The following is a 14,472-nucleotide window of genomic DNA, read 5'->3' on the forward strand; positions in this document are numbered from 1 at the left end:
ACAATATTCTTGAGAGGTAGGCATTATCATCTACATTTTCTATTTTACAGGAAACAAAGAAACAAAGGCATAGAGAGGTTAAGCAAGCTACTCCATGTCACCCAGAGAGTGACAGAGCCAGAATTCAAACCCAAATCATTTTGATACCAAAGGTGGTTCTCTTGGTAACTCTGATGTTCTGAAGGTCAGGGATCTGAGGATAGGAGGAGGCACGCAGTCCCAGGGGGAGACGATAGAACCAATCTCATGTTTCAGAGCCAGCTGGATGCTGGAAGGTGGCTGAGCAGATAACTGAAAGAAGGGCTGAGAAAGAAGCTGGTACCATGAAGTGGCAGGAGCTGGAACAAGATTTGCACTTCTGCCACTATTCCTGGCCAGCCTGGGAGGTGTGCTTCCACTCAGCTCATCTTGCCCCTTCCTGTGCTCAGAACAGAATCAGGACCTGGAGCTGGACTACACATCTCCTTATTTATTTATTTGTTTGTTTGTTTATTTATTTATTTATTTATTTATTTATTTATTTATTTGCGAGAGAGAGAGAGAGAGAGCACACAAAAGAAAGGGCAGAAGGAGAGGAAGAAGCAGACTCCTCACTGAGCAGGGAGCCCAACGTGGGGCTTGATCCCAGGACCCTGAGATCATAACCTGAGCCGAAGGCAGATGCTTAACGGACTGAGACACCCAGGTGCCCCTCTAGTCTTTTTCAATGACATTTGCTAGACACTTATTGTAAGGTTTCACACTCCTGAATGTCCAGGCTCCCCCTGACCTATGTTTAAATTAGTGCTTGTTTTGAGAAAGACAACCAAGTTGGGTCCTAAGGAAGAGTAATGTTTTATATATTAAAATGATCCAGAAAATGTCTCCATGGGAAAATTTTCAAAAATAAATGTTAAACTACCTTCAACGCTTTTCAACTACTTTTGTAAAATAAAAATTCCACTTTCAATAACATGGCCACAGCTTCTCACTTAGAGGAAATGATGTCCAGAGCTGCAAGTAAATACTTAAGAAATATTAGCTCAGTAGTTCTTTAGCCTTGCAAGAAAATTTACGTTTTAGGATTCCTGACATAAAGTATTTCACTCAAAATAAGAAGTCAGGTTAACTTGACCACACAATTAAATCATGTAATAATTTATTCTAAGGGTTTTTACAAAATACTTTATGAAAATTATACATACATAGGAAGTACAGTTTAACAATTTACATTCTAATTAAAACTTTGTTGCAAAGCATGTCTGTGACCACTCTCATGCTCATTTCATATAGTAGAGTTATAGGAAAAACAGAATCTTGCATATGCAAGGTTTTGTTTGTTTTTATATAGTCTATTACAAAACACAGGCTTGGGATCTTAGGAGAAAATTAAGCCAAAAGCTGAATTCCACCTATGAGCCAGTGGGTGGCACCAAAGCACATCTCAGACTTTGACAGGGGAAAACAGAAAAGCACTTTCAAAGGCAGACATACATGCAGTAAATTCAGTCTCATGGCCCTAACCTGTAATTCCACATTTTAATAGAGATTGCAGAGTAAATAGTTTCCTTAGGGTTAAATTCTTTATTATCACTGATATTCTTCCTTTTTCCCCCTTATAGGAGCATTGTTCTGTCCCTCTTTTCCAAAAACTACATATTTTTCAGTTCCTGTGAGGGTTTCCAACCATTGAGTAGCTGGCCCTCCTAGCTGTAGCACAGGGTTGGTGGTGTGAAACACAGGATGGCAAACTAGAATATTTTGCTGGTTAAAAACCCAACATTTAATGTTTTGGGACAGCTTTTTCTCTGAAGCAGCAGCAACTGTTTGCTTTTCCTAGCTTTCTCAAATATCTTCTTTAATGTTGAAGTCACAAATAAGTTACACATTTTATTATTAGTTAAGTCTCTTGGGTACATGCAGGTTGACTTTACCATGCTGTGTGGCATCCATTAGTGGTGAGAGGCAGCAGATGAGAATCTGTCCATATAGTCAGATTTTCAAGATCAGATTCTACCTGTTTAGTAGTTTTCAGTGGAGGAGCCAGTCGACTTCGGGATCATTTCGAAATCTTGGCAATCAACAGCATTCTGAGAGGCAGGGTTGCTTCAATCCAAGTGTTGGGGGAATTTACCATCTTTTCCCAGAGAGCAACTTCTTCTGATGTAGAGTCCATCCAATCCACTTCAGTACCATAGCTTTTACCTAAAAAAGAAAGAAAGAAAAAGAAAAAGAAAAAGAAAAAGAAAAAAGCAAGAAAGAAAGCTTTGCATTTAGAAAGGAATAGTTCATTGGGGAAAAAAAACCCCTGGACCATCCCCTAATTATAATCATCAATGGAAGAGAGTGAGGAATAGTTTTAGTATTACTAGGAGGGCAGATCTGGGGCTCAATATAAGAAAAAACTATTTAACCACCTGAGATGCCCAATAATGGGGCATTCCATAATTGGGACTATAATTGGAACTATTCCCTCTACTCACAGAGTAGATTTCTCTTCATGTTCATAGAAGTTCTAGCTGACAACAAATCAGGGACATAGTGGGGTAATAGGGAAGGTTGGAAGTTAGACAATCTCTAAGGAAGTGTAGTTTGAGGTTTAGTGTCTAACAGGCTCAACTTTGAATCTTGAGTCTGATACTTATTAGCTCTGTTACTTCATTTCTTAGAATAATATTAGTAATAACTCATGGGCTTTCTGTGAAGATGAAATGAAAAAATATAAATACAGCATTCAGTACAGTGACTAGTGCTCATTAATACGAGTTATTATGATTATTTTAAGCACAATTCTAGTTACAAAAGGACATAAGTGTTTTTTCAGGGAAGAGTAGTAATGAAGGCTTTTCTGTACTTCCCACACACAATAACTTAAGCTTTGTGTGGATAGACACTACATCCCGTTAATCTTTGTATTTAGAGCCCTTGGCATACAGCCTGACATTCCTCCACTCATTCATTTCATTACACTTAACAGAAGTAGAATATCTATTTTCATTAGGAAGAAGCAAAACAACAAACAGGCAAAACTTTACTGTCCCTGGAAGCACCTGGCTCCTAGAGAATTGAAAACCTAACAAACATTACCTGTTCCAAAGCCAATCCGAAGACCTCCCAAAAACTGGTTGGTTAATTTGTGATGGTCCCAGACAGTAAGCTCTACACAGGCTTCTGTCAGGTCTTCAGGCCTGAACCCATCATACACCATGGTGTGGTTGAAGACAGGATTGGTGGTTTTCCCTACAGCTCTTGTTTTCTGGCGACTTTTCCTACTTGTATCTGGAAGGATGATACTACAAAAGGAATCGTATTGTAAAAGCATTTTAATAAGATGGTGAATATTTACGCTTTCAGTGTACTGCAACACAGCTACTGAAGATTGGCAGAAGGAAATGGAAGAAAAAAAGAGTGTAGAGAGGCAGCAGTGGGGTGGTGGTGATGGTGATCATGGTGGCAGTGATGATGGTTGTGATAGTGGTGGTGGTGGTAACCATGATGGTGGTAGTGGTGGTGATGGAGGCAGTGATGATGGCAGTGGTGGTGGCAGCCATGACGGTGGTGGCAGCTACGATGGGGGTAGTGATAGTAGGGGTGCTGGTGGTGATGATGATGATGGTGGTGGTGGTGGTAGTGGCAGTGGTGATAGTGGTGGTGGCAGTGGCAGCGGTGGTGATAGCAGGGATGGTGGTGGTAATGGCAGTGATGGTGGAGGTAAAGATGGTGGCAGTGGTGGTGATGATGGTGGTAGTGGCAGCATTCTGCTGGAGAGACTGTGCATTATAGTGGACCAGACTTGCTTTAAATCCTGACTCTGCCACTTATTGGCTGTGTATTGTAGGGAAAGTCCCGTAATATCTCATACACTTGCTTCTTCATCTTAAAAATGAGAACGTGATGCCTATTTCATGAGGTTAATATCAGAATTACATATGAAGCAAACAACTTGGGTTAGTGCTTTCTTTTAGTAAGTGCTTAATATGGTAGCAATTGGCTGGGGATTCCTTTAAAATTTGTAAGCATTCGTGATCATCTGTTTTCTGTTTTTAACCTACCATCTCTTATAAATACAAAGCCTGAGAGTTGTCTCAGAATGACACACTGACCTGAGCTGAAAAATCTTACCAACTGACATCTATAAATACTATGTATAGTGAAAATCACAAATAATGTCAACAAACTTAAACTGCTATAACTGATCTTCTGGAAGGATCTATATAGATGAAATTAGTTAGGGGGAACTGAGAGTGCTTACTAACATCTGCTTAGTTACTACTGACTAGATGCCAGAGAAAAAAGTCTACCACTTAAAGACTCTAATTGTCTTACACTCCTAGGACATAACTATTAGTAGGGGTCTTTTTTTTTTTTTTTTTAAGATTTTACTTATTTATTCATGAGAGACAGAGAGAGAGAGAGAGGCAGAGACACAGGCAGAGGGAGAAGCAGGCTCCATGCAGGGAGCCCGACGTGGGACTTGATCCTGGGTCTCCAGGATCAGGCAGTAGGGGTCTGTTTAGCAAGTCATTTTCCACATATTTGCAGGCTGAGGCAAAAGATCTTTTGCAGATAAGCCACAAAGGTGGGACAAGGGATAGGAGGAAAAATTCTCCTTGCTCCACAAAGGAACCAAGGAGCATGGAATCCCAACATTAGAAATCTGATGAACTCTTTTATACTGAATATTAACCTCGCCAGCAGATATATCTCCCAGAAGACATCCCATACCTGAGTACATGGTCCCTGGTTTCATTTGTATGTATGCTGCCTTCATGGTTTTAAAATTAAATGGACCCTTAGGGGTTCGTGTCACAGATCCCTCTAGTTCACATTGCCATTGTCCCAAGTTATCTCACTTAAACCATGGAGGATGAGTTTCAGCATCACAGATATTGAGACCCCAAAACAACCAGCAAAGGCCAGGCTATGATAGAACTGAGAGAAGCAGAGTTATCAGTGTGGTTACCATTTAACAAAAGAATTTAGATGGCTGCCCCTTAGCTGTGGTAGATCAAGACATTCCTTTACCCAGATGTGCACTTCTCCCGTTGTAGGAAGCTTTTTACCTGGAATTGGAAAAGGACAAAAAATAAAACTTCACTGCCTTTCCTCTTGTGGCAATACTATATCCAAAGATGCCAACCTAAAAATGGTCTGGCACAGTGATACTAGCTAGAGCTTGAGGATATGGTCCTAATTGGTTAAATGTATACATTCTTAACCAAATCTTCCATACTCTGGCTGCACTAAGCTCAGACAGTTCTATAAAAATAATTCATATTGATTCCAAGTACAGAGTACTGTATAATCTTTCTGGGTTTGGCTTGTTTCAAGACAAGTTATAGAAATCAGGTATGTAATCATACATTTATAGTTATATTCAAAACATCTCAATGAAATGCACATTCCTTTCAAATATTTTTTTTTCTTTTTTTTTTTTTCCTTTCAAATATTAATACTGATATCAATTGCTGTAGTGGGAGGCATCTGAAACCATACTGAGTATAAAGTAATCAAAATAGGTACTGGCTAAGGTATAGCTACTCTTCTTTTTAAATGTGGTGACATACTTTATGTAGATACACACATAATAACTAATCTTATGGACAGGGAATTACTGAGAAGTTGGCTTAGTCTTTAGTTATTGGCTAGACTGGGTACACATGGACAGAGGGCCATTACCATATTTTTCTGAATAGGTTAACTCAGTCAACCAACCTGAATTTAATGGGCATCTATGATATGCTCAGCCCTATGCTAGTAATGTCATCAGATATACAAGGAATATATAAAAAAAATCTATCTCTTTGGAAAATGTTTACACTTAAGCTAAAAAGATTAACTCAAATAAAAACTATAAAAATGGCATATAGAATGAAATGCCAAGGTATTACCATAATGTTCTAGATGATGATGTGAACAGTGAGGGGGAAAGAATATAGCCAGACAAGATGGGGCTTCATCTAAGACTTGGATAGGTTGAGAAGAGGAAGCCATTTCAGGGAAGAGAAACTACATGAGCAAAAACTCAGACAAGATGGAGCTCATCAAAACACATGATCTCCTTTGCCCCCTCACCCAGAAATGATAGTGGAGGGAAAGATATTGGCAGAATTTCTATGCATGTGGACCATAAATGATAGGATACAAATTACATATAGTAAGAAAATCTGCCTTTTAGGAAGATCCAGAAGTAACAACAAGGTGGTTTGGCAGCTATGTGGGCCTAAAGATAGGTTTTGCTTGCCCTCCAATTCTTTTTTTTTTTTTTTTTTAACTGAATTAGAATGTCTTTCTCCAGTTCAATCACTGCCCTTACCACCCATTCTTTCTTTCGTCCCACTAGTTTTACTACCCGGTTACTGAAAACATTTGAGTTGCAACCTCTGATTTCAGTCATAACATTTACACAGATTCTTACAGAGAAAAACTTGGGGAACTTCTTGGGAAATGAGAGTGGGCTGGCATTCATTTCTTGCTAGTTTCTTGCTCCTTAACTGGGCTGTAGGCCTGAGGCCCTAACATCAAGGATGCAATTAGTAACCTGGAGGAAAAAGCTTTCTGTACTGCTGAGGCCTTGAGAATGCAGAACCAATGAACTCTAATTTCCTAAGAGCTTCATACTAATTCTTCTAATTCTCACCTCTGAAGAACACTCAGGTTCCATTCTTACCCTAATACAACCAATAGTTCCAAATTCTGAATATGGGAAAGGCCATTCACATTGTGTAGATACCAACTTTTTAGAGAGTGAGGTGAAAGTTAAGACGGCTGAAAATGAGGATTTTTTTTTTTTTTTCATAGAAACAAGGTACAATGGTAGTTACCAAGGGCTGGGAGAAGGACAAGGCAAGGGCATAGTTTAATGGGTATAGAGTTTCAGATATGGAAGATGAAAAAGTTCTAGAGCTCTACTTCATAACAATGTGAATATACTTAACACTACAAATGGTACACTTAAAAAATGGCTAAGATGGTAAATTTTATGTTATATGTTTTTACCATAAAGAGAGAGAGAGAGAGAGAGAGAGAGAGAGAACGAACTATCAATTGTAAATTGACTCATTTGGTCCATACAATTATTAAGTTAATATATTTGCTTAGGGTTTCACCTTTGAAAGTAACACAGCGTCCAAAGAAATCCTTGGAGAGGGAGATATTAGGAAAGGGCATAAATCTAGATGGAAAATCATTACATACCAGGAGTTGGCTCTGGGACGTACTGGAGAGCTAACTTCATTTCACCTCTGTTTTCTGCTTCAAGGGGAACCGGTGCAGTCTAGGAAATGAAGCACTGCCAGTCAGTAGGTGTAAGACACAAATGATTTTACTCTGTTGGTACTCTGTTATAGGACCATAACTGCCCCATTTCTGCAATTCTGTATCACCCACGAGTGCCCCAGATTAAAAGTTCCTTCCCCATTAGAGCTAAACTCTTGCGTTTTTACCTGGGAAGGCTCTATTATGTATCTTGGAAAAACGTGCTTGGTCCCCAGAAAACATCTCAAGGCCTTTCATCCCAGAGATAGGAGAGAAATCAGTTTGGCTGTCTGGCTGGTTGGCTTGCTTGCTTGCTTTTTTCCTTCTCTTTCTCTCTCTCCTTCTCTCTTTCTTTCAAAATTTTATTTATTTATTCATGAGAGACAGAGAGAGAAAGGCAGAGACATAGGCAGAGGGAGAAGCAGGCTCCCTGCAGGGAGCCTGATGCAGCCAGCCTGAATTCTAGAGAGGAAGAAAGAATAGAAAATACAGAAGAAAGAATAAACATATGGGACAGGGTCATGAGATTGAGCTCTGTGTAGGGTTCTGCACTGAGCATGGAACCTGTTTAAGATTCTCTCTCTCCCTCCTCTTGCCCACTTGCACAGGTGCTCTCTCTTTTAAAAACAAGAAAGAGAGCAAGAGAAACATATATAATGATCCCAAACTATGGATAACCATTATGAATTAAAATGCCATTATAATAGCTTTCTCCTATACAGGACCCTGGGATCATGACCTGAACCAAAGTCAGATGCTCAACCACTGAGCCACCCAGGTGCCCCCAGAATGGCCTTCTTGGAGATAGGAGAAATGTTCTGGGATGCTTTGGTTTTTATAAAAACACACATATTTTTGTTAGTCACTCAGCCAGGACATAAAACTATTTATTTGTATTATTCTCTTTCTTTGAGTAAGAATGTGGGAAAGGAGGGGAAAGAAAACCCAAACATTACATTTTCAAAGGTACATGAGTCTAATTACTTCAGATCACTTCGTATGAGGTCTGTAAGAATAACAAAGACTGGACAATAACTTAAGAGTGTAGCTCTATTATTTTGAGTATAAGAGAGATGGCTTTACTTTCAAATTCTGGTCCTCTAGAGCCTTATTGCTGAAGCATGGCTATGCTTCAGAAATGTAAGGGAAGTTAGTTTAAAATGAAAAGCTCTTGTCATCTTCTGAAGAATTCATACCCAGTAAGTCTTTGGTAAGACTAGAAGCAAGGGCTTCCAGTGATTTTGATGCAATATTTTAGAATCATTTCTTTAGTATCTACATAATACAACACTTTCACTTAACAAAGATTTGTATTATTGCTATTTATAACTTCCAGCTGGGATCATACCAACCCTCACACTGAGGACAATAAAAAAAAAAAAGAGATTAAACAAATTTATTTGAAGGAGCTAAAGAATTATTAATATAGACAGGACTCAAATGGACAAGATCTTTTAGCCTGACAGTCATTGCTTTTCACGTTGAGGCATCAGCTAATTTTTAAGTAGTGCCAAATTAGAACATAAGAAGCCTAAATGAAAAAGACTAAGACGACTGAGCAGGAGGATGCCTAGGTGGCTCAGTGGTTGAATGTCTGCCTTTGGCTCAGGTCATGATCCCGGGGTCCTGGGATTGAGTCCTGCATCAGGTTCCCCACAGAGAGTCTGCTTCTCCCTCTGCCTCTGTCTGTGTGTCTCTAATGAACAAATAAGTAAAATCTTAAAAAAAAAAAAAAAAAAAAAAAGCCTGAGCAGAGTTTTTTCCAGTCTCATGGGGCTGGAGAGACCAAAATTGGAGTCCACAGCCAGCTAGGAAGGAATAGCCTTAGAAAGTATCCTAAATCAGTGGTTCTCAAAATACGGTTCCCAGGCCATACTCTGCATCAGCAATTAATCAGCAATGCCTAGGAACTTACTGGAAATGCATATTCTTGGGCTGAGGTCTTACTGAATCAGAAACCTTGGGAATAGGGCCCAGAAATCTGTGTTTTAATGAGTCCTTCAAGTGAACTGGATTCATCCTAAAATTTGAGAACTACTTCCCTAGGCTTTCACTTGGAACCTCTGAAGGGTCATAGCCTAGGAACACGGCCAAGCAAAAACTACATGAGATCCCATGAAAACTGAACCCCAGCTTCCCGTTGGTTCATTCTCAGGTTAAAGTGGTCTGTCCCTACTATGTGTCAGAAACAAAAGTAAATCCTCTCAAAGTATCCCTAAAGGTTTTCATATAAAATGTATAGCATGCAATAAAAAATAAACAGGCATATTAGGACAAAGGACCAAATGACCAAAGATAAAGAATTAGATAAAAGGGACTTACAAATGCTTAAGATATTGTGTTTTCAGATATATACCTTAAATAACATTGATAAATATGTTCATAAAGACAATATTAAGAAGAGAGAATTTTTGCAGTAAAGTGGTCTATAAAAAATCAAATGAGAATATAAATCTGAAAAATATAATGTTGAGAACTTATGAGTGTTCTAGACACAGCAGATAAGAAAATTATTAAACTGAAATATAGGTTCACAAAAACTAGCCAGCCTGAATTCTAGAGAGGAAGAAAGAATTGAAAATACAGAAGAAAGAATAAACATACGGGACACGGTCATGAAATTGAGCTCTATGTAGGGCTCTGCACTGAGCATGGAACCTGTTTAAGATTCTCTCTCTCCCTCCTCTTGCCCACTTGCACAGGTGCTCTCTCTTTTAAAAACAAAAAAGAGAGCAAGAGAAACATATATAATGATCCCAAACTATGGATAACCATTATGAATTAAAATGCAATTATAATAGCTTTCTCCTATACACCAGGTCTCGAACCATCCAACCAACCAACAAGTCTGAACTTACCTTTCGCTTCAGAGGGTACCACTTCAATTGTTTGTTCTGTTTGTTGTCCCAGTCCCAAGTTTCCAAGTCCAGTTCCACTTCCCCTAGAAAACTATTACGCTTAAATGTATCCCGATGCCAAACGGAGACGTTCAGTTTTTGTGTTTTTAAGATTTGCTTTTCGATTTTATACTGTAGATCAAAGAAGGAAATTAAAGTGGTGAATAATATTATTTTATACCAAAGTTATAACATAGAGAGAGGAGGAGAAAAGTCATCTGTGCAGATCAGGTTTTCTCATCTGCTAGGTTTCAAGTCTCAAAAATATTGCAAAGTCATCTTATTCTAAGTGTCTTGTTTCAAAGAGCTATATCCATCTTTCACAAAAGCTGATTTTTTTTCCTGCTCCTGGAAAAGCAAACCACAGTTCAAATATCAGAGGCAGTAATGGCTCTCTAAAAACAAAAGCCAATTATTCATTTTTTTATTGGATGTTTTAGTTCAAACTAGATATAACATAAATCCAATTCATTCTAAAAATACTAATAAAGTTTAATCCTGTGGTCTGTTTTCTACTTAAGGACAAGGTATTTTTTTTCTAATAGACTCTATTTTTTTAGAGAAGTTTCAGATTTACAGCAAAATTGAGTAGAAAGTACAGACAATTCCTATATACCACTCACCCCCACTTACACAAAATGTCTCCCACTATGGATATCCTGCAATGACAAGGTATTTTTCAAGAAAAGATATTTTTGTTTTTTTCCTGCTTCATATGGTTAAGTGGAAAATATCTGGCATCCTAGCAGTTTTTCATCTAGGATGTAGTCAATCCTAGATTATATATAATCATGGAAGGGATAATAGTAGTTCTAATCTAAAAATAATCTCTATTTGGCTTTATGATGTACTACTTGAGAGTCCATTTTGGTTGTAGCAGGCTTGCCTTTCTCTGAGTTTACCATTTAAATTAGCTGGCTTTTCCTGAGTATAGGGTTGAAGCAGCTGACCCAGAAATAGCAAGGGTACTGAGGTATATCATAGTCAAACTGTAATTAAAAAGTGGCTACAGAAAATCCATAAAAAACTGACCCATGGAGGACTGAAAATTAATTTAACTCTGCTTCTTTCCTTGGAGGATAATCAAACAGTAGGACAGGTTTTTCAGAAAGGGGGAATGAAGAGCACTTCTTATATTTTGTTTTACATTATCATGACTAAGGCAGCATTATGCAATCTGGGGGAAAAGGAATACGGCCAGTTGAGCCAGGTATACTTTCTATTCATCTGTTCTGCCATCTCTCCTTCCAATAAACATTTTTTTAACATCTATCACGACCCTGTACTAAGAGTCAACATTTACATGTTTAATGTATACTAATCACTTCGCACATATTAACTCTTTTAATGTTCATAAGTACTGAAGTAGATAGGCAGGTACTATTATTGCCTTTTGGAAACCTCAAGTATGGACAGGTTTAAGTCTTTTGCCCAAAGGCACCCTGTTGATAAAGTACATGGAGCTGGTCTCTGACCTCCTGGAACTTAGAATTTAATGGGAAAGCAGACAATGGAGCCAGTAGTTAAAGTGCTGAGAGTTAACAAAGTCTATATGAAACAAGGTGCCTGAGGTAGCAGACCCAGGCGGGACAGAAGGGTTAGGGACAAGCTCTCACAAGAAGAGGCATTTAAAACTGTAGGAGGTAGTTAGGGATAGAATGTGGGAAAAAGTTCTCCAGCCTGATGGAACATGAAATCCAGCAGCGTGAGAAAATGTGGCTAGTTCCTCCAAACAACAGAAAGGAATCAGGGTGACCTAAACAAAGACTCTGAAAGTAGAGGTGCAAAGGGACTGGTGCATGGTAAGGATGGACTTGCCTCTAAGGGTAATGGGAATCCTACAACATTTTAAGCAGAGAAATAACATGATCAGGATTATGCTTCTGGGATACTTTGGTCACAATGCTCCATGTTTTCAGCTGTGTGTCTTTGAGCAAACTCCTTTGTTTCTCTAAGCCTCATCTGTGAGGGGTAGGTGATACCCTCCTGGTGGGGTATGTCCAGAGTGAGATAATGCATACAATGTTCATGGTGCATGATCTCACACAATGTTCTCAGAACATGTTTATCCCTTTCCTTCTCCACTCTCTATGACTGACTTTATCTGTAGAGATACTACCCCAGAAGATACCGCTATTCACACACAATCACAGTGACACATCATCATTTAGGATTTTCCTAGACAGACAGTTCTTAGATACCCGCAATATCTCATTATACACAGGATTCAACGTCTTCTTCACTACAAGTGTTTTCTTCTTGCCCATTTTGCCCTTGTCTGGTAACAAATAGGTCTTTACATATCTAAAAAGAGAAGTGGACAGACAAGAAGGTCAGAGAAAATAAAAGTGCTATTTCCATCTCTACTTTGAAAAATGCATTGATAATTGACAGAAAAAAATATTTCATGACACCAAGAAAAGCATTAAGTAAAGGATGTTCTCACCAACACCTTTTATACTTAAACTTTTAAATTTGGTGCAACAGAATTGGTCATTTTATAATGTTTTGAAAATTTTTCAAGGATATTTCCTGAATTCCCTTTTCCCTTTGACCTTATCTGAAGTGGAGGAGGGAGGAAAAGACCTCTAATGTCCTTAATTTTACTGGCTTGTTTTCTATTGAGAAAAGTCTTTGGTGCTTGCAGAACTTAAAAAGTTTTATTACTGCCTTTTGAAAACAAAAATTAATCTTAGCTCACACCTAAGCAAGCCATATTCAGTGAGGGGAAAAAAAGGATACTGACTCCAGCTGTTTTTACAATAAAAGCATAGAAGGATTGGCCTTACGCTAGCAAAATGGTTAAGAATCTGACTTTTACATTGGTCTAAGCGAGGAATGCCATTCAAATTCTGCAAATAAACTGAAATTCAATTAACCCTTTGATTTAAAAGATGAGCTGGAAAAAAAATAAAAATAATAAAAGATGAGCCGGTAATTTCCCTTAAAGTTCTTCTGTAAAATAGAATTTAAATTTAGAAACTACCTCATTCTAGAATCTTAACTGTTTCTGCACCACTGAGCATTCTGAAATATGGCCTGACATGTCCCTAATTTTAGAGAAGTTTGAGAGAGTCATGAGGGGAGATTGGGGTTCAAGCCCTCATGCCCCGTTTTGCTGCTGACTCTCTGAATTTATGTAAAAAGGTCACTTATCTTCTCTGGCCCTGGTGTCCTTATCTGTTAAAAGAATGAATGGGACACGATGGCCTTCAAGGCCCTTTCCAACTTGAAATATATTATGCTTCTCTGACATTTTTATAGTTTAATAAGTTTGGTATATGAATTCATGGAGTAAATAAAAGAGCATTTTCCCCCAATTTTTCTTCTCAGACATTTCTTTTTGACACAGTCACACACATATCTTCCCTTCAATTTTTTTCTTTCTTTCCCAATTACTACAAGATTACAAATTACTCAGAGAAAACAGTAACTCCAAATTGTACTTACGGATCTGAGCGTTGTTTTTTAATATCCGCTGCTGCTAGGTCTTTACACTGGGCCACAAAGACATGTAACTCCTTCAGTGAGTCCACATAGTCGATGGCAAACTGAATATTTCCTTTTACTTCCAGATTGCCAAAGTCTCCACTGTATACGCTCATCACACTACCGCTCACCTGAAAGCATCGGAAATATGCAGTGTTTGTTTCTATCTCTTTTGTGAACCCATCACAAGGATCACAGATATCATATTTGCTTGCCATTATTTCTCTAGTTTGCATTTAAAGCAGTTACCATAATATGGCATAAAGACAGACCGACACAGGCAAGCTGACATGCTATATGACACAACTAGTATTTAAAAAAAATGCCTCTAAAAGATACAGATGAAAAATGCAAAGTTATTTAGATGCTGGCTCATTTCAAAGCAGGGGGATTTTATGGTGAGGTTGTTCAGAGTCCCATTTTTAGGCATGCTTCGTTATTTAAGATGTTAAAGAGGATGTGAGAAACCCCAGGCACACAATTCACAGTGACACATTGCTCTATCAAATTTCCAAGGCACTAAAAAGGAATTTTACTATGTTATCCATCCACTGAATCTAGAAAATGCTTAGTGGGCCATACGCCTTTAGAGGTCAGGAAGGGTAGAGAATGGATGATTGATGAAGGCAGTTGAAAGCCTTCCCCAGGCCATACATTTGAGTATCATCAGCAGAAATTCTATTTAAACAGATTTTTTAAAAGTTGGAGAAATGAGAGGCTAGTAAGAATTTAAGTATAGCTTTAACATTTAGTTAGCATACCTGGTGAGGCATGTGCATCTGTATGTATATCAGAGAACTATCTGGGTAAATGTATGTGAATATATTTCCATATATGTATTTCTACACAC

The 14,472-nt window shown here is 38.3% G+C and overlaps 1 protein-coding gene across 27 annotated transcripts in view; it reads right to left on the reverse strand.

Annotated features, from left to right (window-relative positions):
• Positions 1-1,121: 1,121 nt before the first annotated feature.
• Positions 1,122-14,472, reverse strand: part of SYTL2 (synaptotagmin like 2) — a 118,877-nt gene continuing 105,526 nt past the window's right edge. For 25 of the 27 annotated variants that reach the window (XR_011995160.1, XM_072726109.1, XM_072726125.1 and 22 more), the window contains 7 exons: positions 13,584-13,753; positions 12,335-12,437; positions 10,095-10,265; positions 7,177-7,255; positions 4,943-5,042; positions 3,067-3,272; positions 1,122-2,184 (listed from right to left, as the gene is read on the reverse strand). Coding sequence is in view for 26 of the 27 variants with exons in the window: in XM_072726109.1 (XP_072582210.1) it covers positions 2,039-2,184; positions 3,067-3,272; positions 4,943-5,042; positions 7,177-7,255; positions 10,095-10,265; positions 12,335-12,437; positions 13,584-13,753 (975 nt within the window). In the remaining variant the exon portion in view is untranslated. The remainder of the gene's footprint in view (positions 2,185-3,066; positions 3,273-4,942; positions 5,043-7,176; positions 7,256-10,094; positions 10,266-12,334; positions 12,438-13,583; positions 13,754-14,472) is intronic. The other 2 variants (XM_072726103.1, XM_072726102.1) reach the window with 1 other exon arrangement.

This window comes from Vulpes vulpes, chromosome 11, assembly GCF_048418805.1.
Source record: "Vulpes vulpes isolate BD-2025 chromosome 11, VulVul3, whole genome shotgun sequence".
In the NCBI taxonomy this organism is placed as follows: domain Eukaryota; kingdom Metazoa; phylum Chordata; class Mammalia; order Carnivora; family Canidae; genus Vulpes; species Vulpes vulpes.